This window comes from Bacillus rossius, chromosome 3, assembly GCF_032445375.1.
Source record: "Bacillus rossius redtenbacheri isolate Brsri chromosome 3, Brsri_v3, whole genome shotgun sequence".
Taxonomy (NCBI): domain Eukaryota; kingdom Metazoa; phylum Arthropoda; class Insecta; order Phasmatodea; family Bacillidae; genus Bacillus; species Bacillus rossius.
Genome location: NC_086332.1, coordinates 2,707,240 through 2,731,566, shown reverse-complemented (window position 1 = coordinate 2,731,566; position 24,327 = coordinate 2,707,240). Strand labels below are relative to the sequence as shown.

The window sequence follows — 24,327 nt, the reverse complement described above, 5'->3', positions numbered from 1 at the left end:
ATCTCTCCCCAGTCGCCTACCATCATAGCCCATCATAGCTCATCATAGTCCATCATAGCTCTGCCAAGTACAAGTGGCTGGCCAGGTGAGCCATCTCTCCCCAGTCGCCTACCATCATAGCCCATCATAGCTCATCATAGTCCATCATAGCTCTGCCAAGTACAACAAGTGGCTGGCCAGGTGAGCCATCTCTCCCCAGTCGCCTACCATCATAGCCCATCATAGCTCATCATAGTCCATCATAGCTCTGCCAAGTACAACAAGTGGCTGGCCAGGTGAGCCATCTCTCCCCAGTCGCCTACCATCATAGCCCATCATAGCTCATCATAGTCCATCATAGCTCTGCCAAGTACAACAAGTGGCTGGCCAGGTGAGCCATCTCTCCCCAGTCGCCTACCATCACAGCCCATCATAGCTCATCATAGTCCATCATAGCTCTGCCAAGTACAACAAGTGGCTGGCCAGGTGAGCCATCTCTCCCCAGTCGCCTACCATCACAGCCCATCATAGCTCATCATAGTCCATCATAGCTCTGCCAAGTACAACAAGTGGCTGGCCAGGTGAGCCATCTCTCCCCAGTCGCTCCCCCGTCCCCTACCATCATAGCCCATCATAGCTCATCATAGTCCATCATAGCTCTGCCAAGTACAACAAGTGGTTGGCCAGGTGAGCCATCTCTCCCCAGTCGCCTACCATCATAGCCCATCATAGCTCATCACAGTCCATCATAGCTCTGCCAAGTACAACAAGTGGCTGGCCAGGTGAGCCATCTCTCCCCAGTCGCCTACCATCATAGCCCATCATAGCTCATCATAGTCCATCATAGCTCTGCCAAGTACAACAAGTGGCTGGCCAGGTGAGCCATCTCTCCCCAGTCGCCTACCATCATAGCCCATCATAGCTCATCATAGTCCATCATAGCTCTGCCAAGTACAACAAGTGGCTGGCCAGGTGAGCCATCTCTCCCCAGTCGCTCCCCCGTCCCCTACCATCATAGCCCATCATAGCTCATCATAGTCCATCATAGCTCTGCCAAGTACAACAAGTGGCTGGCCAGGTGAGCCATCTCTCCCCAGTCGCCTACCATCACAGCCCATCATAGCTCATCATAGTCCATCATAGCTCTGCCAAGTACAACAAGTGGCTGGCCAGGTGAGCCATCTCTCCCCAGTCGCTCCCCCGTCCCCTACCATCATAGCCCATCATAGCTCATCATAGTCCATCATAGCTCTGCCAAGTACAACAAGTGGCTGGCCAGGTGAGCCATCTCTCCCCAGTCGCTCCCCCGTCCCCTACCATCATAGCCCATCATAGCTCATCATAGTCCATCATAGCTCTGCCAAGTACAACAAGTGGCTGGCCAGGTGAGCCATCTCTCCCCAGTCGCCTACCATCACAGCCCATCATAGCTCATCATAGTCCATCATAGCTCTGCCAAGTACAACAAGTGGCTGGCCAGGTGAGCCATCTCTCCCCAGTCGCTCCCCCGTCCCCTACCATCATAGCCCATCATAGCTCATCACAGTCCATCATAGCTCTGCCAAGTACAACAAGTGGCTGGCCAGGTGAGCCATCTCTCCCCAGTCGCTCCCCCGTCCCCTACCATCATAGCCCATCATAGCTCATCACAGTCCATCATAGCTCTGCCAAGTACAACAAGTGGCTGGCCAGGTGAGCCATCTCTCCCCAGTCGCTCCCCCGTCCCCTACCATCATAGCCCATCATAGCTCATCACAGTCCATCATAGCTCTGCCAAGTACAACAAGTGGCTGGCCAGGTGAGCCATCTCTCCCCAGTCGCCTACCATCATAGCCCATCATAGCTCATCATAGTCCATCATAGCTCTGCCAAGTACAACAAGTGGCTGGCCAGGTGAGCCATCTCTCCCCAGTCGCTCCCCCGTCCCCTACCATCATAGCCCATCATAGCTCATCATAGTCCATCATAGCTCTGCCAAGTACAACAAGTGGCTGGCCAGGTGAGCCATCTCTCCCCAGTCGCTCCCCCGTCCCCTACCATCATAGCCCATCATAGCTCATCATAGTCCATCATAGCTCTGCCAAGTACAACAAGTGGCTGGCCAGGTGAGCCATCTCTCCCCAGTCGCCTACCATCACAGCCCATCATAGCTCATCATAGTCCATCATAGCTCTGCCAAGTACAACAAGTGGCTGGCCAGGTGAGCCATCTCTCCCCAGTCGCTCCCCCGTCCCCTACTATCATAGCCCATCATAGCTCATCACAGTCCATCATAGCTCTGCCAAGTACAACAAGTGGCTGGCCAGGTGAGCCATCTCTCCCCAGTCGCCTACCATCATAGCCCATCATAGCTCATCATAGTCCATCATAGCTCTGCCAAGTACAACAAGTGGCTGGCCAGGTGAGCCATCTCTCCCCAGTCGCCTACCATCATAGCCCATCATAGCTCATCACAGTCCATCATAGCTCTGCCAAGTACAACAAGTGGCTGGCCAGGTGAGCCATCTCTCCCCAGTCGCCTACCATCATAGCCCATCATAGCTCATCATAGTCCATCATAGCTCTGCCAAGTACAACAAGTGGCTGGCCAGGTGAGCCATCTCTCCCCAGTCGCCTACCATCATAGCCCATCATAGCTCATCATAGTCCATCATAGCTCTGCCAAGTACAACAAGTGGCTGGCCAGGTGAGCCATCTCTCCCCAGTCGCTCCCCCGTCCCCTACCATCATAGCCCATCATAGCTCATCATAGTCCATCATAGCTCTGCCAAGTACAACAAGTGGCTGGCCAGGTGAGCCATCTCTCCCCAGTCGCCTACCATCACAGCCCATCATAGCTCATCATAGTCCATCATAGCTCTGCCAAGTACAACAAGTGGCTGGCCAGGTGAGCCATCTCTCCCCAGTCGCTCCCCCGTCCCCTACCATCATAGCCCATCATAGCTCATCATAGTCCATCATAGCTCTGCCAAGTACAACAAGTGGCTGGCCAGGTGAGCCATCTCTCCCCAGTCGCCTACCATCATAGCCCATCATAGCTCATCACAGTCCATCATAGCTCTGCCAAGTACAACAAGTGGCTGGCCAGGTGAGCCATCTCTCCCCAGTCGCCTACCATCATAGCCCATCATAGCTCATCATAGTCCATCATAGCTCTGCCAAGTACAACAAGTGGCTGGCCAGGTGAGCCATCTCTCCCCAGTCGCCTACCATCACAGCCCATCATAGCTCATCATAGTCCATCATAGCTCTGCCAAGTACAACAAGTGGCTGGCCAGGTGAGCCATCTCTCCCCAGTCGCCTACCATCACAGCCCATCATAGCTCATCATAGTCCATCATAGCTCTGCCAAGTACAACAAGTGGCTGGCCAGGTGAGCCATCTCTCCCCAGTCGCCTACCATCATAGCCCATCATAGCTCATCATAGTCCATCATAGCTCTGCCAAGTACAACAAGTGGCTGGCCAGGTGAGCCATCTCTCCCCAGTCGCCTACCATCACAGCCCATCATAGCTCATCATAGTCCATCATAGCTCTGCCAAGTACAACAAGTGGCTGGCCAGGTGAGCCATCTCTCCCCAGTCGCCTATCATCATAGCCCATCATAGCTCATCATAGTCCATCATAGCTCTGCCAAGTACAACAAGTGGCTGGCCAGGTGAGCCATCTCTCCCCAGTCGCCTACCATAATAGCCCATCATAGCTCATCATAGTCCATCATAGCTCTGCCAAGTACAACAAGTGGCTGGCCAGGTGAGCCATCTCTCCCCAGTCGCCTACCATCACAGCCCATCATAGCTCATCATAGTCCATCATAGCTCTGCCAAGTACAACAAGTGGCTGGCCAGGTGAGCCATCTCTCCCCAGTCGCTCCCCCGTCCCCTACCATCATAGCCCATCATAGCTCATCATAGTCCATCATATTTCTGCCAAGTACAACAAGTGGCTGGCCAGGTGAGCCATCTCTCCCCAGTCGCCTACCATCATAGCCCATCATAGCTCATCACAGTCCATCATAGCTCTGCCAAGTACAACAAGTGGCTGGCCAGGTGAGCCATCTCTCCCCAGTCGCCTACCATCATAGCCCATCATAGCTCATCATAGTCCATCATAGCTCTGCCAAGTACAACAAGTGGCTGGCCAGGTGAGCCATCTCTCCCCAGTCGCCTACCATTACAGCCCATCATAGCTCATCATAGTCCATCATAGCTCTGCCAAGTACAACAAGTGGCTGGCCAGGTGAGCCATCTCTCCCCAGTCGCCTACCATCACAGCCCATCATAGCTCATCATAGTCCATCATAGCTCTGCCAAGTACAACAAGTGGCTGGCCAGGTGAGCCATCTCTCCCCAGTCCCCTACCATCATAGCCCATCATAGCTCATCACAGTCCATCATAGCTCTGCCAAGTACAACAAGTGGCTGGCCAGGTGAGCCATCTCTCCCCAGTCGCCTACCATCATAGCCCATCATAGCTCATCATAGTCCATCATAGCTCTGCCAAGTACAACAAGTGGCTGGCCAGGTGAGCCATCTCTCCCCAGTCGCCTACCATCACAGCCCATCATAGCTCATCATAGTCCATCATAGCTCTGCCAAGTACAACAAGTGGCTGGCCAGGTGAGCCATCTCTCCCCAGTCGCCTACCATCATAGCCCATCATAGCTCATCATAGTCCATCATAGCTCTGCCAAGTACAACAAGTGGCTGGCCAGGTGAGCCATCTCTCCCCAGTCGCCTACCATCACAGCCCATCATAGCTCATCATAGTCCATCATAGCTCTGCCAAGCAAGGGCGCCCATATGATAATTTGTAGGGGGGGGCCAGACTTAGGGGTATGAAGTATTTTTATGATTTTGTAAGACTAACTGTGGCTTGTTACTAGCCATAAAATAGTTCCAGTTCTGACGCTGTTAAATTTTTTTTGTCCTGTTACTAATATACTAGACCACAGTACTCATTCACCTTAAAAAAAACTTTATTAATTAAATATTAACTATTTTATTGAAACAAATGAATTTTTAGCAACACAAATGCAGGAATACAGTCCTTATACTTTTGCAGCGTCTCGGGTACACGAATATCAAGAATACAGTTAGTCCTTCAACTAATTGCTCTCTTTACCCCTAAATAAATGTCGCGTACAAATTAAATTAAAATAATTATAAAGTTTAAAACGTCTTGGTCAAAAGATTTAACTTTGGGAGAGAAACGATTTAAATATGTTATTACAGTCAGAAAATATTTGTTTTTAAATGTAACACCTGAACTACGCTTATAATTATAGTCAAAAATTGGATCAAACATTTTTATTTTTATTTTCAACTGTTGTTTGCCTTTACCACGGCGATATTGTATCACACAAAATATTCCCTCGTTCACAATTAAATGAATATTAGTATGTTTCGATATGAATCATAATTGCTTATCATTTAGAATTAGCACAGATGGATTCAGTAGTCGAGGACTATAAGTTTATTTAGTGATAGTAAAGCTTCAAATTACAAATGTGAAATCTGTTTACAATATTCAAATAAGATATAAGTTACTATCAAAAGGAATTGTTTCAAATCATGTATCTTCAAACTCAATTTAATATTATCAGCTCAAATCAGGTTATCAATGAGTGCCTTTGAACAGTGCTTACGGCTATTTTTGCTCAATGGTGTCAGCAAATTGTACCACTGGATATGAACTACACTTAAGGGACAAGGTAAATTCTCAAAAGTAAATTGCAAAGTTAAGTTATTAATCAAACAGCAACTTCTAATTCCATCTGATCAGACACAAAATCAACATTATAGTTAGAACAAAAAAAATTCGTTAATGCCAAAAATTATTCACAATAAAATTTAATTGAAGATGAACTTCTGGAAAATTAGTGTGATCTCAGATTATATGAAAATAAAATTATTTACTTGATCATCGATAGTTCAAGGGACTCTCAAAAATTGTTCAAATGCTATTCAATACGACGATAACCAACCTCCGTCAGTACATGCGAAAGTATGACGACACAGATGACCTCTGGCTCTGCAACACAGCTGTGCGTGGTCCGGGAACTATGGCTGCTCACTGCCGCTGCATCCTTCCTCGCAGTAGGAAAGGTCTTGTTCGGTACGCACCAATGGTCGACTTCTAAGTTTCTGTGTGAAACACGGCGCCCTCAACTGCTTCTATATCACCACTGCCGGTCAATCGTTGGCCTTCCTTCCTTCCGGCTGGAGCGGTTTTGATATGAACTTGCAGAAATTCTTCTCCTCAGCTCGATTCTCTTCAGTCAAAAATGTTGATCGCTGGCATTACAGCACGTTGAACAGCGTCAGTAATCAGTCTTGCAGGCTGTAAACTTAGTTGACTTGTTTCATTCGTTTCCGTCGTGAAAATTTGATAGTTAGTTTCAAAGCAACCAATAGATCGTGAATAAACCCTATCGTGGTTGCAGTTTATCGCCTACGACGATTCAAATTTGATGTCACAATAATATAATTCATTAATACTACTTCTGCCACATTGCTTTATTAGTAAAAACTTGAATGTCAGTCGAATCTTGCAAAGTTGATATCTCGTGGATAATCAGAAGTAATAACGATGTCTCTACAAAACCGTGGTAGAACGAATACTCCTTCGCTCTAAAGAATGTACTTTTCCTTTGCTATTTAAACGACTTTCAGATGTCAAAACACAAAACATAAGCTGAATGACCTAGCTATCGCTATTCCCTGGATATGCTGGCCAATCATTAATTTTCTTAAAAGTTCATCTTCTTATAATAATTAAATTTATTATTTAACACATGAATTTCAATGGGTTATTTATAAAATATGAACATTTTATGAAACAAGCAAAGATAAAAAAGAGGAATTTCATATCAGTGTCTAAACACAATCATAGAGGATTAACCTAATTTAAGTTAACAGAATTGTAAAGGGGGAATAAAGTATAAGAATTTAGTTTTCAGTATCTTATGCTTCTCTACCTTCATAATTTAATACAGAAAACAAATTAAAAATGCACACATCACACGATTTTTCACTGGTATTGACATAAAAAGCAAATTTTAAGATAAATTAATATGCATAAGTTTGAATACGGAATTGACTCTAATATTTATCTGAAAAAGCAAACTGTAAATTTCTTTTCTTCTTGCCGAACAAGTCAAGCACTTTGTCCTCGAAACCAGGGTTTTTCACTCTTTTCCTGTGGACACTTAGAAGGCACAAGCTGGACAGACGGTCCTCGCCAGTAGTACTTCTCAGCCACGTCTTCACTTTACGCAGTGTGCTGAAAGAACGCTCTATTGTGCAAGTTGTGGGGGGTATGGTTTGGTAGAATATAAGCAGTCTCCTTACTGCTGGGTAAAACATTGTTTCTGAAAGTATTTCATGGAGCTTTGTTTTTTCCAAACATTCCTTATTCGTCCAGACGTCATACCATAATCTGGCTTCTGCTTCCAAGTTGTCGATTTGATAAAACTTTTGCAAACTTTTTATGTCTCTCATGAAATCTTCTTTCGTCTCCTTTTTCATCAAATGTGGGTGAAGAATTCCACCTTTGAAAGGTATGCCTTTATCTCTTTCAAATCTTGTAGTTAGTGACATGATTATAGAATCCATGTATGGATTGTAAATTGCAACTTTGAAATAGTCTTCAGGTGATGAGCACTGGATATTCACGTTACATCTGTGGGTCTGCCTTCCAGCCAATCTTGGGATTTTTATATCTATGTCAAGCTCATTACAATCTTCTTTTACTGCCTCGAAAATGTTTTTGAATTCGTCATTGCTTTCTCTCTGCTTTTGAAAATTTTCTAGCAGGTCAGTATTGATGTATCTGTAGACTGAGTAGAGATCCATATCATAATACTGGAGTTTGTTCACTATTGGTTCTAGATACGAAGAATACCTTGATATAATGTGTAGACAAATAATAAATGTAGGTGATGATGTTGCACTATCTAGTTGGCTGGCACGTGATCTAGTGTCTTGATTCTGTTCGCGGTTATTTGCAAGATGATTAAGACTATTCTTTATTACCAAGAAGTTTTCTTTGAATACTCTGATTGATGTATATTTTTGTGACCACCTAGTTTCACAGAAGAGTGGAATGTTAGGTATTGTTTTTCTACGCAATACACTCTCTCTAAAGAACCTTATAACTTCTTTTACTGTTCCGACAGTGTTACGAATTTCCTGGACACTGTTAAGGTCATTTACAACTAAGTTTAGTCTGTGCGATGCACAGTGGAAATAAACTGCTGAAGGATACTTTCCTCTAATCTTAGCCTGCACTCCAGTTTCATGGCCTGCCATTGTTGAACATCCATCAAAGCCCAAGCCAATTAACTTATTCATATCAAGGCCCAAATTTTCAACAAATTTTAAAATAGATGAAGAAATCCCCTCAGCATCCAATGTAGTAAGTTCTACAAACCCTAAAAATTCTTCTTTTATTGTAAAGTTCAATTTCTCGTCTACAAATCGTACTCCCACTGACAGCTGTTCTTTCCTACTAATGTCAGCCGTTTCATCAGCCAATAATGAAAATGCTGGTGATCTATTTACCTCCTCAACAATCTCGTGTTGTAATACAGAACCACATGTACTTAATAAATCGTTTTGAACTCTGTGTGAAGTATATTTTGCTTTTCCACTATGGTTTATTAAATGATCCTCCAACACTTTGTCACCCGCACTTACTCTAAACAAGAGTAAATCTTGAAAATTTCCTTCACTCGAATTCTTTCCTCTAATGGATATGTCATGTGTGCCACAAAATATTAAAGTAGCAAGAATTGATTTCAGTTTTTTTCTATTGGTATTTACAAGCTCTGATATTCCACTGTCTAACTGTTCGATCACGTTTTTATTTCTCATTTCCAAGGAATCACAAAAACCTTTGGCCTTACTTGTAGATTCGAGATGCCAACTGCTATTTTCATGGCCTCGAGCATCTTCATGAAAGTGTTTGTAATCTTGGTGAGCCTTTATCACAAAAGCACCAAATGTTCCTCTTTTTAAAACTGGTTTAAAAAGAGTACAAAACTTACAAAGCCCTCCCTTCAACTTGGGCGAGTAAACTAACCATGAGTACTTTTCTAGCCAATTTTTTTGAAAAGGCCTTTTTGAAGTTTTTTCCTCATCAATGTCCGTTTTGAAATTATGAGACGAATTTAGAGCTCGTGGGTCTGTTAGTAACTGATACTTGACTTCGTCTGACACTGAATGGTTTATGCATTCGCCTAAATCAAAGCTGTGATTAGCTGTTAAATGTATTTCTTCCTGCTTGTTTACAGTACAAACTGAAGTTGATGGTTTGGCGTCATCCCACTCGGTAGTGTCAGAAGTAGACATTTCAACTGATTCAGCACTAATGGTGGAAGAACATTGTGGCAACGAGACCTTTGACGACTGGCAGTGGTAGAGATTCTGCTCGACAGATAACGTGAAGTTAGAAGGATGTGTTGAGAATGCATTAGAAGTTGTTGTGGGACGCACTTTCGAAGGTACTGGACATGGATCTTTTAATGTGTCATGGAGGTTCTTTTTCTGTGTAGCAGAAACACCTTTTTGTCCAAAGAAATTCCTGATATCCATCTCTGAAATAAATACAAGGAAATTTGTATAAACCCTTAAATAACATGTTCAGTAGTTAACTTCAGAATTAAGAGTACACTAGAACCTCGATTTTACGGAGCCCAGACACAACGAAGCCGCGATTTTACGAATACATTTTTCAGGAACCATCTAAAATTCGGAAAATTTGACACCAAAACATATTTAATAAAAAAATAAAAAAACCACTATGAAAACATATAAAAATATTAAATTTTAATGCACAGCGTATTCATATTTTAAAGCTAATACAACAGCCATTTACCGTGAGTGAATTTTGTATAAGTTATTGTGGCATCAAACACAAAATCGAAAAGAAAAAATGGACTAGGTACACTTTATTTGTCGCAAAGTTCGAAATTTCTTCGATTGAAAAATTAAGTCAAGGCCGTAAAAATATTTATTTTACTGCAAATGAACTATACTCAACATTCCTTACCCATTCCAACATTTCCAGCTCGTGAGCATAGCAACTGAGCTTGAAACCTTGTTTAGCGTGAGAGAAAGAAACGATATTGAGTAGCTACTTCCTCTCCTTTCCGCTAATCTCCAACAACCCATGCCATTATCTTGACATGTGTCGCATGCATTACCTTCGCTGCATCGGTTTTCCAGTAAACAACGCTCAAAAATGGTATAAGTGACGCACTAAAATGTACTGTGTTTTTAATGAATGTCGTTACAGAGCAGCGTTTTTCTTCACCAAATAAGCCTATGATTAGAGACCGGAAAAATTCGCGGATTCCTTTCGAGACAGGCTGGAATCCAAACTCGTTTAGCTTAATGCTGCGTCAGTGATTGGACCGCAATTTACCTGAAGGACTCTGAGCCAATGGCAAACACTCAACAAAAGAAGTATCGAATCATAAGAATCGCAACAAACAGGTGTCCCGAGTCGGTAGCCAATGACCAGGTGATAGTTGCCCGAGTACATAGAGAATCGTGGAGTCTATCCTAGTGGTCATTGAAACCGCGAATTTTTCAGTCCCTACCTATGATCACTTTTATGAAACAGTACAGGTGTACACTGAACTGTGTGCTTGTTCTCCTCGATTATGTTACTAAAAGTGCGTTCATTAATATTTTTCAAGCCGATCTGTTAAAGATTAACTGATAAATATGGTAATGTGAAGTCCATAAAAATGCAAGGCAGGGAATTCTTCCAGCTCATCAACCCGACCCTGGAATGTCTCGTCTGTGTTCAGTCGTCTCTGGCAAGGAGTGGACAGGTTTGCAAACTCAAATATAAATTTATTTTAGTAGCACGCGTCTTACGAAAAGGAAATATATCCAAGAAAGGCATGTCGGACAACCTACTGTCACCACACAAAAGCTAACATGATGCAATGCGTGGTGCAACTGTGGTTAGTAGCTGTGAGGTAACTTTTATATCACTCGTGCAATGAGGCAAGTTGTGGAATGTTAAAAAAAATAAGTTGAACGCAGGGGAGGGCAGAGGGCAGACGGCAGTCATTGTTTTTACTATTTAATATTATATATATTCCGTTCAATAAATTATAACATGTATCTTCAGGGGGTGGGGTGTTTAAAATGTTTTGAAGATAAAGATTTTACGAATGCAATCCAAGCGACCGTGAGCGTACGTAAAATCGAGATTACAGTGTAAATTGCTTCCGAGTCTACTGAAGGTAGCGGAATCCTTATCCCTTTAAACACTTTTGAAGGGAAAAAGTGGTTTTCCTCTAAATTCAAAATTCCAACATAAATTTTACGTTGTAGACTTTTCTGAACAATAATTCTTATTTGAGTAACTTTAAAGGTGTAAGCTTACCTTAAAAATTGTGAATATTCTAAGCGGATGTGACGAATGAGGAAAACTATGAAACACTACATAATAACAATGATTTTTATCTTTACACTTTTCACTGATGTATTCACACTTAAGTTATTTATACTGACTGAATACACTAAACTAAATCTAGACCAGATGCATAAAACTGTAGACCTAAAGACTATTGAAAAATCTCTATTTTGAGAATTTATTTGTGAACATACACATTATTATAACGAAAAAGCAGCAAAACATTTCGCCGTCTGCAAGCACATGTCAACTGTCGCGTCGTCTAACTCTGACTGGTCTAAATCTGTTTTGTTGTGTTATCGCGTGAACTTGGGTGGGATTACGAAGGGGATGACTCGCCACGGGCGTTGCGCTTGAACAGCGTTTTCTCCCTGTACACAACTCCTTATATAGCAGCAGGGCCGGATTTAGATGTCTTGAGGCCTCGGGGCAACAGAGGAGCGGAGGCCCCCTGGCCCCAAATTATTTTACAAATAAAATGAACAATTTTTTTTCAGTCGAGTTTTCCAATAAATAATTTATTGTGAAATCAAGTAGATTCTCTTAGTATTTAAAAAACATAAATAAATATAATCGGAGACAAGAATTATATGAAATTAAATTTTAGTGTTAATTAATATTTCTGTTAATATTTAACAATAATATAATCATGTATGTACAAAGTACTGTAGGTAAAGGTAAAACAGCGAAAAAAGAATATCAAAGGAAAGGATGTTTACTGGTGTTTACTTGTCGGAATTTGAAAGATTTATTTTCCGAAGTCTCTATTGTGGGGGCCCTCCGTTTGTGGGGGCCCTCCCCTAAATCCGGCCCTGTATAGCAGCAGCAGAAACTAATGCTTGAACTAACATAAAAAATGAAGTAACAATGTAAAAAACGATATACAATAATATCTTCGTGTTGAACCACTTCTACATAATACCGAATTTAAATAATTTTCTTCAAAGTAAAACACCTGTCTACACTATAATTTTTTTCCTTCCCTGAAAGCTAGGGGGGGGCCACGGCCCCCCCCTGCCCCCGGGTATGGGCGCCCTTGCTGCCAAGTACAACAAGTGGCTGGCCAGGTGAGCCATCTCTCCCCAGTCGCCTACCATCACAGCCCATCATAGCTCATCATAGTCCATCATAGCTCTGCCAAGTACAACAAGTGGCTGGCCAGGTGAGCCATCTCTCCCCAGTCGCCTACCATCACAGCCCATCATAGCTCATCATAGTCCATCATAGCTCTGCCAAGTACAACAAGTGGCTGGCCAGGTGAGCCATCTCTCCCCAGTCCCCTACCATCACAGCCCATCATAGCTCATCATAGTCCATCATAGCTCTGCCAAGTACAACAAGTGGCTGGCCAGGTGAGCCATCTCTCCCCAGTCGCCTACCATCACAGCCCATCATAGCTCATCATAGTCCATCATAGCTCTGCCAAGTACAACAAGTGGCTGGCCAGGTGAGCCATCTCTCCCCAGTCGCCTACCATAACAGCCCATCATAGCTCATCATAGCCCATCATAGCTCTGCCAAGTACAACAAGTGGCTGGCCAGGTGAGCCATCTCTCTTCAGTCGCCTACCATCATAGCCCATCATAGCTCATCATAGTCCATCATAGCTCTGCCAAGTACAACAAGTGGCTGGCCAGGTGAGCCATCTCTCCCCAGTCGCCTACCATCACAGCCCATCATAGCTCATCATAGTCCATCATAGCTCTGCCAAGTACAACAAGTGGCTGGCCAGGTGAGCCATCTCTCCCCAGTCGCCTACCATCACAGCCCATCATAGCTCATCATAGTCCATCATAGCTCTGCCAAGTACAACAAGTGGCTGGCCAGGTGAGCCATCTCTCCCCAGTCGCCTACCATCATAGCCCATCATAGCTCATCATAGTCCATCATAGCTCTGCCAAGTACAACAAGTGGCTGGCCAGGTGAGCCATCTCTCCCCAGTCGCCTACCATCACAGCCCATCATAGCTCATCATAGTCCATCATAGCTCTGCCAAGTACAACAAGTGGCTGGCCAGGTGAGCCATCTCTCCCCAGTCGCCTACCATCACAGCGCATCATAGCTCATCATAGTCCATCATAGCTCTGCCAAGTACAACAAGTGGCTGGCCAGGTGAGCCATCTCTCCCCCGTCCCCTACCATCATAGCCCATCATAGCTCATCATAGTCCATCATAGCTCTGCCAAGTACAACAAGTGGCTGGCCAGGTGAGCCATCTCTCCCCAGTCGCCTACCATCATAGCCCATCATAGCTCATCACAGTCCATCATAGCTCTGCCAAGTACAACAAGTGGCTGGCCAGGTGAGCCATCTCTCCCCAGTCGCCTACCATCATAGCCCATCATAGCTCATCACAGTCCATCATAGCTCTGCCAAGTACAACAAGTGGCTGGCCAGGTGAGCCATCTCTCCCCAGTCGCCTACCATCATAGCCCATCATAGCTCATCACAGTCCATCATAGCTCTGCCAAGTACAACAAGTGGCTGGCCAGGTGAGCCATCTCTCCCCAGTCGCCTACCATCATAGCCCATCATAGCTCATCATAGTCCATCATAGCTCTGCCAAGTACAACAAGTGGCTGGCCAGGTGAGCCATCTCTCCCCAGTCGCCTACCATCACAGCCCATCATAGCTCATCATAGTCCATCATAGCTCTGCCAAGTACAACAAGTGGCTGGCCAGGTGAGCCATCTCTCCCCAGTCGCCTACCATCACAGCCCATCATAGCTCATCATAGTCCATCATAGCTCTGCCAAGTACAACAAGTGGCTGGCCAGGTGAGCCTTCTCTCCCCAGTCGCCTACCATCACAGCCCATCATAGCTCATCATAGTCCATCATAGCTCTGCCAAGTACAACAAGTGGCTGGCCAGGTGAGCCATCTCTCCCCAGTCCCCTACCATCATAGCCCATCATAGCTCATCACAGTCCATCATAGCTCTGCCAAGTACAACAAGTGGCTGGCCAGGTGAGCCATCTCTCCCCAGTCGCCTACCATCATAGCCCATCATAGCTCATCATAGTCCATCATAGCTCTGCCAAGTACAACAAGTGGCTGGCCAGGTGAGCCATCTCTCCCCAGTCGCCTACCATCACAGCCCATCATAGCTCATCATAGTCCATCATAGCTCTGCCAAGTACAACAAGTGGCTGGCCAGGTGAGCCATCTCTCCCCAGTCGCCTACCATCACAGCCCATCATAGCTCATCATAGTCCATCATAGCTCTGCCAAGTACAACAAGTGGCTGGCCAGGTGAGCCATCTCTCCCCAGTCGCCTACCATCATAGCCCATCATAGCTCATCATAGTCCATCATAGCTCTGCCAAGTACAACAAGTGGCTGGCCAGGTGAGCCATCTCTCCCCAGTCGCCTACCATCACAGCCCATCATAGCTCATCATAGTCCATCATAGCTCTGCCAAGTACAACAAGTGGCTGGCCAGGTGAGCCATCTCTCCCCAGTCGCCTACCATCATAGCCCATCATAGCTCATCATAGCCCATCATAGCTCTGCCAAGTACAACAAGTGGCTGGCCAGGTGAGCCATCTCTCCCCAGTCGCCTACCATCATAGCCCATCATAGCTCATCATAGTCCATCATAGCTCTGCCAAGTACAACAAGTGGCTGGCCAGGTGAGCCATCTCTCCCCAGTCGCCTACCATCATAGCCCATCATAGCTCATCATAGTCCATCATAGCTCTGCCAAGTACAACAAGTGGCTGGCCAGGTGAGCCATCTCTCCCCAGTCGCCTACCATCATAGCCCATCATAGCTCATCATAGTCCATCATAGCTCTGCCAAGTACAACAAGTGGCTGGCCAGGTGAGCCATCTCTCCCCAGTCGCCTACCATCATAGCCCATCATAGCTCATCACAGTCCATCATTGCTCTGCCAAGTACAACAAGTGGCTGGCCAGGTGAGCCATCTCTCCCCAGTCGCCTACCATCATAGCCCATCATAGCTCATCATAGTCCATCATAGCTCTGCCAAGTACAACAAGTGGCTGGCCAGGTGAGCCATCTCTCCCCAGTCGCCTACCATCATAGCCCATCATAGCTCATCACAGTCCATCATAGCTCTGCCAAGTACAACAAGTGGCTGGCCAGGTGAGCCATCTCTCCCCAGTCGCCTACAATCATAGCCCATCATAGCTCATCATAGTCCATCATAGCTCTGCCAAGTACAACAAGTGGCTGGCCAGGTGAGCCATCTCTCCCCAGTCGCCTACCATCATAGCCCATCATAGCTCATCACAGTCCATCATAGCTCTGCCAAGTACAACAAGTGGCTGGCCAGGTGAGCCATCTCTCCCTAGTCGCCTACCATCATAGCCCATCATAGCTCATCATAGTCCATCATAGCTCTGCCAAGTACAACAAGTGGCTGGCCAGGTGAGCCATCTCTCCCCAGTCGCCTACCATCATAGCCCATCATAGCTCATCACAGTCCATCATAGCTCTGCCAAGTACAACAAGTGGCTGGCCAGGTGAGCCATCTCTCCCCAGTCGCCTACAATCATAGCCCATCATAGCTCATCATAGTCCATCATAGCTCTGCCAAGTACAACAAGTGGCTGGCCAGGTGAGCCATCTCTCCCCAGTCGCCTACCATCATAGCCCATCATAGCTCATCACAGTCCATCATAGCTCTGCCAAGTACAACAAGTGGCTGGCCAGGTGAGCCATCTCTCCCCAGTCGCCTACCATCATAGCCCATCATAGCTCATCATAGTCCATCATAGCTCTGCCAAGTACAACAAGTGGCTGGCCAGGTGAGCCATCTCTCCCCAGTCGCCTACCATCACAGCCCATCATAGCTCATCATAGTCCATCATAGCTCTGCCAAGTACAACAAGTGGCTGGCCAGGTGAGCCATCTCTCCCCAGTCGCCTACCATCATAGCCCATCATAGCTCATCATAGTCCATCATAGCTCTGCCAAGTACAACAAGTGGCTGGCCAGGTGAGCCATCTCTCCCCAGTCGCCTACCATCACAGCCCATCATAGCTCATCATAGTCCATCATAGCTCTGCCAAGTACAACAAGTGGCTGGCCAGGTGAGCCATCTCTCCCCAGTCCCCTACCATCATAGCCCATCATAGCCCATCATAGCTCATCATAGTCCATCATAGCTCATCCTTGCTCATAATAGCTCATCATAGCCCATCATGGTCCATCATAGTCCATCATAGCTGTCATAGCCCATCATAGCTCATCACAGCCCATCATAGCTCATCGTAGCCCATCATAGCTCATCATAGTCCATCATAGCCCACCATAGCTCATCACAGTCCATCATAGATCATCACAGCCCATCATAGCTCATCGTAGCCCATCATAGCTCATCGTAGCCCATCATAGCTCATCACAGCCCATCATAGCTCATCACAGCCCATAATAGCTCATCGTAGCCCATCAGAGTGTGTCATGCCTGGCATTGGGATGATCCCAACACCCTCGCCAACCTAACCTTCAGAAAACATCTCGCTACATTAATTAAATAGCATCAGTTAAACATTTATTGAAAGAACAATATTAACTGTTTTTGAAGTTACATTTCTATAGGCGCGATATGAAAAAAAAAATTGAGAGTGAAATTTGCGATCGCGCGCAGCATTAAACAAAAATTCACAGGATGATAAATTATATATAAAATTTCACATTATATATGTGATTTTAAATCACAAACTATATGACTGATATTGAATATTGGTTCATATAATTAAAAACATTTATTCATTGCAAATATTAGGTACTTATATAAATTGCATTTATAAACTTTTTCAAGTGTATTGATATAATTGATATTATGTTCCAGTATGTATCACATATTATCATCATAAATCATAACTTTCTTATTGAATAAATATAAACTTAAATTAGTATAAAATTTAGTATATGCGGTATTGATTTTAATTATTGATAAAAAAATTTCGATTATTTTACTAAATTAAATAATTAATTGTATACATGTGTTTACACTAATAGTGAATACTGAGTATTTATTTAATTTGTTTTATTTAATTGAATTTATACTTTACAAACGTATTTATAATATAACTTCAGTCCTTTTTTTAATTTATGTCTAATAATTGTTTGCATGAAAAATGTAATTAGTTTTTTATTACGTCATGTAACGTGCATACAAAAGTACGTGCACATTTTAAAAAAAATGTGTAACAACTTAGTTCTCGGCTTACGGCACTTGATGGGATGCGACGGAAGTCAAGGGACGGAAATGTGTAACAACCACGGAGCTGCCATCTGTGGCGGATGGCGCGAACCAAGGTTCACAAAGACAACGGGAAACTTTACAGTATTGACTGTTTTAGTGAATTTAAACAAGACGGGTAGTATTTTAATAAAATTCATTGTCTAAAAGGGGTTGAGTATTTTTTTCAAGTTTTTTCGTTTTTATCTGAGCAGTTTCATTATAAAGTTTAAAAATTCGCTTTGCATATCGAATGATGCGTTACTCGACAGAAAATTTTACGTGTGATTCGCGTCCAGAAATGTTTTTTGAAAACTCAATTTTTATATATTTATCACTCACGGCATTATTTTAACGAACGCAAAATTAAATTTCCTGTCCGAGGTCGTAGTTTCATATTATAAGTGTATTTTCAACACGAGAACACGTGATAATGTTCGCAGGCTTTCACGGCCATTGTCTGAAGCAGCTTGGCTTCTGGGTTGTAGCCGTGTCCTTGGCGGATAATTCGTCACAACCCAGAAGCCGAGCTACTTCACGAGAACACGTGAGTTGACTCGTCACAGAGTCTGTGGTTGCCTCGCTGCCCCGTGGTGCGGGACGACAGGGACTGCTGAGGGCAGGGGTGTGTCGCAGGACCACGACCCTGGAGGACATCTACCGCCGCTACGACGCCCCCGGAGGCGGCGGAGGCGGCGCAGAGCCGAGGCAGCGGCCCTTCCCGCCGCCCCACGTGGCCGTGGGCAAGACGGGCTACTCCAGTGAGTGTCTGTCACCAGTCTCCACGTGGCTCCTGGACCGAGCCCGCCTCAGCGCCGCTGCAGTGTCCCCGCAACAAGACAGAGTTACTTTCGCATTATCCCATTATAGCACATCATAGCCCATCATAGCCCCCCATAGCCCACCATAGCCCATCATAGGTCATTGTAGCCCATCAGAGCCCACCACAGCTCATCATATGGGCGAAAAATTTTACTTACTTTAACACAACTTATATTAAAGGTTAAAATTTTCTTCCATCCTAGATGTGGGAACGTACTAGAGTATTTTATTTGAGACCACAAATGTTGTAAGTATTCAAAAAGGCAATCTTTGACTAGTTTAACGCGATGTTCGCAACTGCATCCTTCTTCGCACGACAGCCTCTCCCGGGAAGTGCTGCATGACTCGCTTCAGTCCGGCCCGGACAAAGCGCCTCTGCTGCGGTCAGGGGTGTGTCTGGCGCGGTGTCGCCTCTAGGCGCGCGGTCTCCTTGTCGTGTTCGGGGCGGTGACTTTCAAGTCGGTGGCGCGCCAATGAACATCTAATTGTAATTCCAGTTCCTCGAGTGCTTTCACAAATCTGTAGCCGGATTCTCATGTCTAAAAATTATTATGAAAACACGCGTATGAGCCATTTTCACTCTTCTAAAATAATACAGTTTAAAACGATTTACGTGTCCACCATTGGGATATCTTAAACAGTTAAAAAAAATCGCGTGGCACCGTAATTTTTCTGGATGGACGGGTGCTTAAAAATGTGCTCTCCTTGAATCTGCGGATTCCTGTAGTTTACTTCAGTGATTGATGTTTACTTATTCGCATACGCGATTTTTCTTGATATTTACGTGAACTATCAGCACCCGAAACCCAGATAACTGCCAGAGAAGTCCACTCACTCATTTGTTTGTCAGCCACAGCCATCTCACTACATCACAGTTCTCGGCTACTGTCAGCTTAGTGAGTGAACCACCCACTCATGCCCAGAGTGGTTTTCGCAACAGCGCCGCTCACACAGCCTCTGGGTTGCGGCAGATGGCTTATATCTCGCCACGAGACAGACAACTGCGAGAAATTCGACTCGGAGGAGGCAAGGCGGAAACAACAAGATTCATTTGCTGTTATAACGTTTTATTTATTTTTTAAGAATTATAAATATAATAGCGGGCTAATGGGTGCTGGGAATCATTGCGACCAGTAACCAGCGACATCTCAGTTATGTCGCCATCAATACAGTTTGAGAGCCACTTATGCGTCAGTCAATGTTGTCGGAAGGCTACACAATCAGGTGGAAGTAGATCATAAATATGGTTCTCACAGCCGTGAATTTAAAGGGGATTTGTTCTTTTTAACTTGTTTTTTCTTTTGTAATTTTGAGTTATTTTTTCAATTCCCTCCCCCCCCCCAACCAATAATTAATAACACCGAAAGCTTGCTTGCCTTGTTATTGAGCCAGCGGGCTAGAGGAGGGCCCCAAACTGGTCTCGAACGGGTGTGGCCTCCTGGTGCTGTAGTGGCCTCCTGGTGCTGTAGTTGCCTCCTGGTGCTGTAGTGACCTCCTGGTGCTGTAGTTGCCTCTTGGTGCTGTAGTGACCTCCTGGTGCTGTAGTGGCCTGCTGGTGCTGTAGTGGCCTACTGGTGCTGTAGTGGCCTCCTGGTGCTGTAGTTGCCTCCTGGTGCTGTAGTGACCTCCTGGTGCTGTAGTGGCCTCCTGGTGCTGTAGTTGCCTCCTGGTGCTGTAGTGACCTCCTGGTGCTGTAGTGGCCTCCTGGTGCTGTAGTTGCCTCTTGGTTCTGTAGTGACCTCCTGGTGCTGTAGTAGCCTCCTGGTGCTGTAGTGACCTCCTGGTGCTGTAGTGACCTCCTGGTGCTGTAGTTGCCTCCTGGTGCTGTAGTGGCCCTTGGTGCTGTAGTTGTCTCCTGGTGCTGTAGTGGCCCCCTGGTGCTGTAGTGGCCTCCTGGTGCTGTAGTTGCTTCCTGGTGCTGTAGTGGCCCCCTGGTGCTGTAGTGGCCTCCTGGTGCTGTAGTGACCTCCTGGTGCTGTAGTTGTCTCCTGGTGCTGTAGTGGCCCCCTGGTGCTGTAGTGGCCTCCTGGTGCTGTAGTTGCCTCCTGGCGCTGTAGTGACCTCCTGGTGCTGTAGTTGCCTCCTGGTGCTGTAGTGACCTCCTGGTGCTGTAGTGGCCTCCTGGTGCTGTAGTTGCCTCCTGGTGCTGTAGTTGCCTCCTGGTGCTGTAGTTGCCTCCTGGTGCTGTAGTTTCCTCCTGGTGCTGTAGTTGCTTCCTGGTGCTGTAGTTGCCTCCTGGTGCTGTAGTTGCCTCCTGGTGCTGTAGTTGCCTCCTGGTGCTGTAGTTGCCTCCTGGTCCTGTAGTGGCCTCCTGGTGCTGTAGTTGCCTCCTGGTGCTGTAGTGGCCTCCTGGTGCTGTAGTGGCCCCTAGTGCTGTAGTTGCCTCCTGGTGCTGTAGTGGCTCCCTGGTGCTGTAGTGGCCTCCTGGTGCTGTAGTTGCCTCCTGGTGCTGTAGTTGCCCCTTGGTGCTGTGACTGCGCAGGCTCGGGCAGCGGGGGCGGCCACTCCAGCTACGGCGGCGGCGGGGGCGGCAAGGCGGCCAAGGCGGACAAGGGCTCCATGAAGAACACCATGGACATAGCGCTCACCGCCATGGCGGTCCTGTCCTTCCTCATGTTCAAGGTCAACATCCTCGCCTGCCTCCTCAAGCGGGTGAGTTCACGAGCCGTGGGTAGCGGAGTGCGAACCTTACACTTCTTACAAGTCCTGAAGCACATTTATCAGTGCAGATACCAATAACACTCCCGATTCTTTGTTTTTTGAAAATATAACCAAACAAAATTATTCTTCTGTAGTTTCACAAAGAGACATTTTTAGTTATCTTTTAAACTTTCAGGCTTGTTAATTAAATACAATTAGTGTACGAAAGAAAATATAATTGCAAAGAGAGGCCAGTCACGACTTGGAATAGGTACCAGAAGGTTATAACTTGCAAAAATATTTTAACACGTTAAAAATTATTTTTGTCTGCAAGTGGAACGACGACGTGCCGTTGCTCTTAAGAATCCCCGAGAGCACGAACTGAAACCCTGAATGTCCCTGACGATGGCAATGTGCAGATGATGACCCCGGCCCCCACCCCCGCCCCCGCCCCGGCGCCCGCCCCCGCGCCCACCGTCATGATGCTGCCCTCCCTCAACGTGCCCGCGGGCGGCGGCAGCGGCGGCATGTTCATGTTCCCGGCCGGCGGGGGCGGCGGCGCCGGGGGCGGGGGCATGCTCGGCGGCGGCGCCGGGGGCGGGCCCGGGGGCGGCGGCCTCGACGTCAACCTGAACGGCATGGGCGAGGGCGGCGGCCTCAACATCGGCGCCGACGGCCGCCCCATCGACCTGAACTTCGGCAACGGCGGCATGATGATGGGCCGGCGGCGGCGGGAGGCGGCGGGCTCGGACGTGGCGCGCGGCGACCAGGTGGCCCGCCGCGCGCTGGAGTCCCTGGAGGCGCTCCACCTGCTGGAGTCTGACGGCGGCGGCTGCCTGCGCCTGTGGCTGTGCGAGAACAACCGCTTCTCCCGGCAGCTGGACGGCCAGCTGGGGGCGTGGCTGCCGCTCTGGGGGTGCGTGTCTGGTGCTGTGGTGGCCTCCTGGTGCTGTGGTGGCCCCCTGGTGCTGTGGTGCTGACTGCTCGGCTTCTGGCTGTAGCGCGGTGGTTTGGCTCCTGTGGGCAGCCGCGAGCCACCACTGGTGGAGGCTCTGCCCAGGAGCGTGCGCAGAATTCTACTTCGGTTGGATAGAACCACTTTGCCGGCTGTTTGCTTTCAAATGATTCCCTTTTGTCGGTTGGTATGCATGATCTCGGGGGCGCACGCCCCTGGGTGTGGTCGGCGTGGCCCCAAGCCAGCAGCCCGACCCTGGAGGCGACCCCAGCCCGCGCATGCGCGGACATGGCCAAGAGCGAGTGGACGCGAGGTTGCCAACACAAACCGGGGAAGCCTTCTTTTCACAGACGAGAGAGCCAAACGTCCGATCGTGCATCTTCGGTTTTTATGTTTTTTATTTTATTTTGGACAACACTCATGATAACTAATGGTCAATTAGGTTAGGTTAGCTACATTATAGATACTTTTAAACATTGTTGAACGGTTGATTTGGTTAGGATAGCTACGTTGAAGATACTGTGAAAATCATGTAAACGGTTTCCTAGCCCTGGATAGCTGCATATTAAAAAGTTATTTGCTAAGCAACCTTCGGGGAACTTCGAGTGTGGCTCTCTCGTCTGTGAAATGAAGGCTTCCCCACAAACTCTGCTTCGTAATGGATGACCTCATTTTTCGTGTGCCACCAACCACTCGGCTCAGGAAGGGAATGCGAAATAAACTTGTTAGATAATTACTTTCAAAATTTCCATTCACCCACTTACCCTACTAATATATTAATGCAGTTCAATCCATCTGCATAGATAGCGTTCATTTCCAATTGATACAGACCATAACAATGCAAGTTATACTTCAAGAAGAAAGCAACAATGTTTTAAAATTCCTCTTTTCCTCATTGGCCAAGTGTTATCGATATGATTAGTTAGTGTCAGTTACGATTGTTTTAGAACATTATAGTGCAAGACAGGGCCTGTTAACAATGGTTTAAGGTTTATCTTTCCTAATTGGCCGAATTTTATCAAATTGCATAGACAGTAATAGTTCAAGACAAGCTTCTAAGGAGCAAACAACAATGGTTTAATATTACTCTTTTCCTCATCGGCCCACTTTTATCCAATGGAATGGACAGTGTTCTGTTTTAATTGTTATAATACAAAACAATGCACAATATTCTTGAAGGGGCAAGAAACAATGGTGTAAGATTTACCTTTACCTATTTGGTTAAAAATGACACAATTGCAATTACAATGTTGTTTTTTAATGGTTACAGCCAATAATAATGCAAGACATGCTTCAACATAAATAAACTTCCTCACCTTCCTTCTCCTAAATTCCTTTTGGTTCTATGTATATGTCTTAAAATAAAATCTCACAATTTCCCATACGTTTACATTTAAATTCTGGCCAAAATGCTCGCAGGTACATAGCTACTTTCTACTGAGTACACGCCTAACGTCTTTCGTTTTTCAAATCAAAACAAACTTTAACTAGGCATCATTATGTGTATACTTTAGGCCTACATACTCGTACACCATACAATATTTACGATACATTTCAAAAATGTATTATAACATTTCCGAAATAATAAAATGTTTACATATATGTAACATAAATACATCGACATCTAAAAATCTTGTGCTGAGCATTTCACATTTAGCACATTAGAGGTTAGAAAGGAACCTACAGCACACGCCTTGTTAAATCTAACACACCATGGCATAGAACTGGTCTACATGTGTAAGATTTTATTAGAAAATGTCATTTTGTGTTGTATTATTACTAGTGATGAAAAAAAACAACAAAATAATGGGCACAAGTGCATGTAAAGGTTAATACCTTGCTTCGACCTGTCCTTCCAGGTTCGGCATGAGCTGGCTGGGCGGCAAGATGGCGCGCTCCCAGGCGACCGCGGCCGCCATGTTGGACAACCTGCGCGCCGCCGTGCTGGGGCTGGGTGACTCCGAGTGTGACGTCATGTTCCCCGACTGCTCGCAGCGCACTCTGCGCGGCGAGAGAGCGAACCGCCAGCGCCGCCAGCGCCGCAGCCGGCGAGGCGACATGCGCGACCTGTGACATGGAGGAAGTAACCATGGAGGTTGCTGCGCTGTGGAAGAACGTTCGCAGCTGGGACACCTAAGATGCACATAAAGTTCTGCCATTCCCGATTACACCCGAACAATTTACCTTCGGCCAACTTCGGGATTTGTTTTATTTTTGCGCAGGAAAAATGAATTCAAATATTAAAAGTGTTCGGTTAGGTTAGCTACATTAAAATACTTTAAAA

At 46.0% G+C, this 24,327-nt stretch overlaps 1 protein-coding gene across 1 annotated transcript in view; it reads right to left on the bottom strand.

Annotated features, from left to right (window-relative positions):
* Nucleotides 1-24,106, bottom strand: part of LOC134531383 (uncharacterized) — a 37,129-nt gene extending 13,023 nt beyond the window's left edge. Inside the window, exon 1 of the mRNA XM_063367086.1 lies at nt 23,880-24,106. Coding sequence (XP_063223156.1) covers nt 23,880-24,103 — 224 coding nt within the window. The 5' untranslated portion in view covers nt 24,104-24,106. The remainder of the gene's footprint in view (nt 1-23,879) is intronic.
* Between the last annotated feature and the right edge of the window lie 221 nt (nt 24,107-24,327).